Source organism: Lygodium microphyllum, chromosome 30 (assembly GCF_053477565.2).
Source record: "Lygodium microphyllum isolate KBCC chromosome 30, Lygodium_microphyllum_v1.1.10, whole genome shotgun sequence".
Classification (NCBI taxonomy): Eukaryota; Viridiplantae; Streptophyta; class Polypodiopsida; order Schizaeales; family Lygodiaceae; genus Lygodium; species Lygodium microphyllum.
In genome coordinates this window covers 23,922,866-23,925,701 of record NC_141164.1, presented here as the reverse complement: position 1 = coordinate 23,925,701, position 2,836 = coordinate 23,922,866, and the positions used below count along the sequence as shown (strand labels likewise).

The 2,836-nt window shown below is 48.9% G+C and overlaps 1 protein-coding gene across 1 annotated transcript; it reads left to right on the top strand.

The window, feature by feature from the left end:
* Positions 1–310: 310 nt before the first annotated feature.
* On the top strand, positions 311–2,359 carry LOC148009623 (chalcone synthase-like). The gene is made up of 2 exons (XM_087672455.1): positions 311–700; positions 1,176–2,359. Exons 1-2 carry the CDS (start codon positions 493–495, stop codon positions 2,192–2,194), a joined length of 1,227 nt encoding a protein of 408 aa, XP_087528581.1. The 5' UTR covers positions 311–492; the 3' UTR covers positions 2,195–2,359.
* Positions 2,360–2,836: the final 477 nt, after the last annotated feature.

Below are 2,836 nucleotides of genomic sequence, written 5' to 3'. Positions count from 1 at the left end.
TAATTCGTTTGTTTGTATTATACGAAGGCGAGGCGGCCACGACAGGGCGGCAATAAAGGGGTGACGAAGGAGGGTCTCGTGTAGCGGAGCCCGTCCATGCACGTTGCTCGCTTTCACCACCTTCGCGTGCCTTAATTAACTCTCTCTTCGCTTCCCCCTCGACAAGAAGAGGCACGCGCTCACCCACGCAAGAGCCGAGAGACGCCGACGCGGCACCCCTCATCTCACAAGAAGACGGAAGTAAAGCAAGCTCTCATAATTATTATTACTACTCCCCCAGTCGCCTTCCTGCGCCACTATAAGAACCTTCACCTTCCCACCTTACCCTCCTCACATTCAAGGCGCTCTCTCTCTCTCATGCTTCTACTCACTCTCGCTCTCGAGCAAGCTTGTGATCGTCCTTGCTGAAGGACTGTCGAGGTCAGAGAGAGAGAGAGAGAGAGAGCACGAGACAGTCCAGTGCCTCCTACATCCCCCCCTTACTAACCAGCCATGACCATCGGCTCAGAGCCCTCCGTTCAGACCTCCTTTGCCCCCGTCTCCCGCAAGATGGAGCGCGCCGATGGCCCTGCTACCGTCCTTGCCATCGGCACCGCAAACCCCCCCAATGTCTTCCATCAGCATGAGTACCCTGAGTTTTACTTCAATATCACCAACAGCAACCACATGACAGAGCTTAAAGAGAAATTCCAACGCATGTGTAAGTCAGCCCTTATCATCCTCATTATCTGTACCCTTCCTTCGGTTGCTGAAATGATCATCGTCATACAACATTGATCTCATCGTGCATCATGACTGGTACATAATCTAGTAACTGTCGTTCCTAATCGCACTTCCTATTAGCCACTATACCTTTCTCTGTGACGATGTTACTAGCACCTTTTCACGTTTTGGTCTACTATCACCACGGCCCTCGCTTATTATGGAGATTACTGTAAATCCTTATTGCATTACGCCCCTTTCGTAGAACTATGATGTGCAGCCTGTTTCTGTGAACTATGATGTGCAGCCTGTTTCTGTCAACTTGTCAGTGATCCTTACAATCTACCATGATTACCATATCTCTTGCTTATCAGTTTTAAGACAATTGTTCTCCTCAGTGTTAGATTCTGGATGTTGGTGCAGTTCACAGAGTGCCTCCTGTTTTTAACGTGTTGGATAATCTCGGTTTGCAGGTGACAAGTCCGGAATTAAAAAGAGGTACATGTACTTGAATGAGGAGATACTCAAGGCCAACCCTAGCATGTGCGCATACTGGGAAAAGTCCCTTGATGTGAGGCAAGACATGGTTGTGGTGGAGGTTCCCAAGCTAGGTAAGGAGGCAGCTGCCAAGGCCATCAAGGAGTGGGGGCAGCCCAAATCCAAAATCACCCATCTGGTCTTCTGCACCACCAGTGGAGTGGACATGCCGGGCGCTGACTGGGCTCTTACCAAGCTCCTTGGCCTCCGACCATCTGTGAAGCGGCTCATGATGTACCAGCAGGGTTGCTTTGCAGGGGGCACAGTCATGAGAATCGCCAAGGATCTGGCAGAGAACAATAAGGGTGCCAGAGTCCTGGTTGTGTGCAGTGAGCTCACCGCTGTGACTTTCAGAGGCCCCAGTGAGACCCACTTGGACAGCCTCGTGGGTCAGGCCCTGTTCGGAGATGGGGCATCTGCCATCATAGTGGGCTCTGACCCTATCCCTGAGGTGGAGAGGCCATGGTTTGAGATCCACTGGACTGGGTCCAATATCTTGCCAGACAGTGATGGAGCTATAGACGGACACTTGAGAGAGGTAGGCCTAACATTTCACTTGATGAAGGACGTGCCTGGGATTATCTCTAAGAACATTGGAGCTGTGCTTAAAGATGCATTCGAGAAGATCTTTGCCAATGATGAGGGTGGCATCCCGAGCTATAACGATGTGTTCTGGATTGCGCATCCAGGTGGTCCTGCCATTTTAGATCAGGTGGAGCAGAAGCTGCAGCTCAAGCCAGAGAAGATGGCACCTAGTCGGCATGTTCTATCTGAGTTTGGGAACATGTCTAGTGCATGTGTGCTGTTCATCATGGATCATATGAGGAAGAAGTCCTTGGAGCAGAAGCTGGATACCTCAGGGGAGGGCCATGAGTGGGGCTTGCTCTTGGGGTTTGGTCCTGGGCTTACATGTGAAACCGTAGTCCTCAGAAGTGTTCCCCTTCCCTCTGATTAGCAAACCTGGTATTCCGTGTGCCCAGTAAATCAAGCCTTACCCAGGACTCGTACACTTCACCCCAAGTAAAATTTGCTTATAATATCCATCCCACACCATACCATGCTGCAGCTTTTATGTAAAGCCATTCAAACGCTGTAATAAAATTAGTTTGGAAGTTTTTTACGACTATGTGCTTAAGTGATTCCTCAAGTTCCTCAATTCACAGTTCAAGGAGAATGATCATAGTATACAATTGTGGAACCATGCGAGACGTGCGCACGAGGGTCATGCTAACACGCAAGTGATACGGCTATAATCCTGAAGCCTTGAAACTAAAACCCAACCCGTTGGGAGGATGTGAGAAGGTTTCTAAGAGCTGTGATACTGTAGTTTTACCCTCTTTCTGTCTTCCATCTCCTGATGAGATGAAGCAGTTTCGATCCCTTCAGTGTTCATCTTTCTTCTTTTTGCGGAAAATGGTATAATAATGTAATGTATTTTACACATTAATGCCTTGGAGATGTAATGACCCTCGAAAATAAATGCCTGGGTCTTGTCCTTTAAACTTAGTTCACGAGTCTATTCTGGTCGCTCGTTCCACGACTCACGGACCACAACCTTTTAACCGAGACGTGTCTCTTGAGTTTGTCATTATCGGAG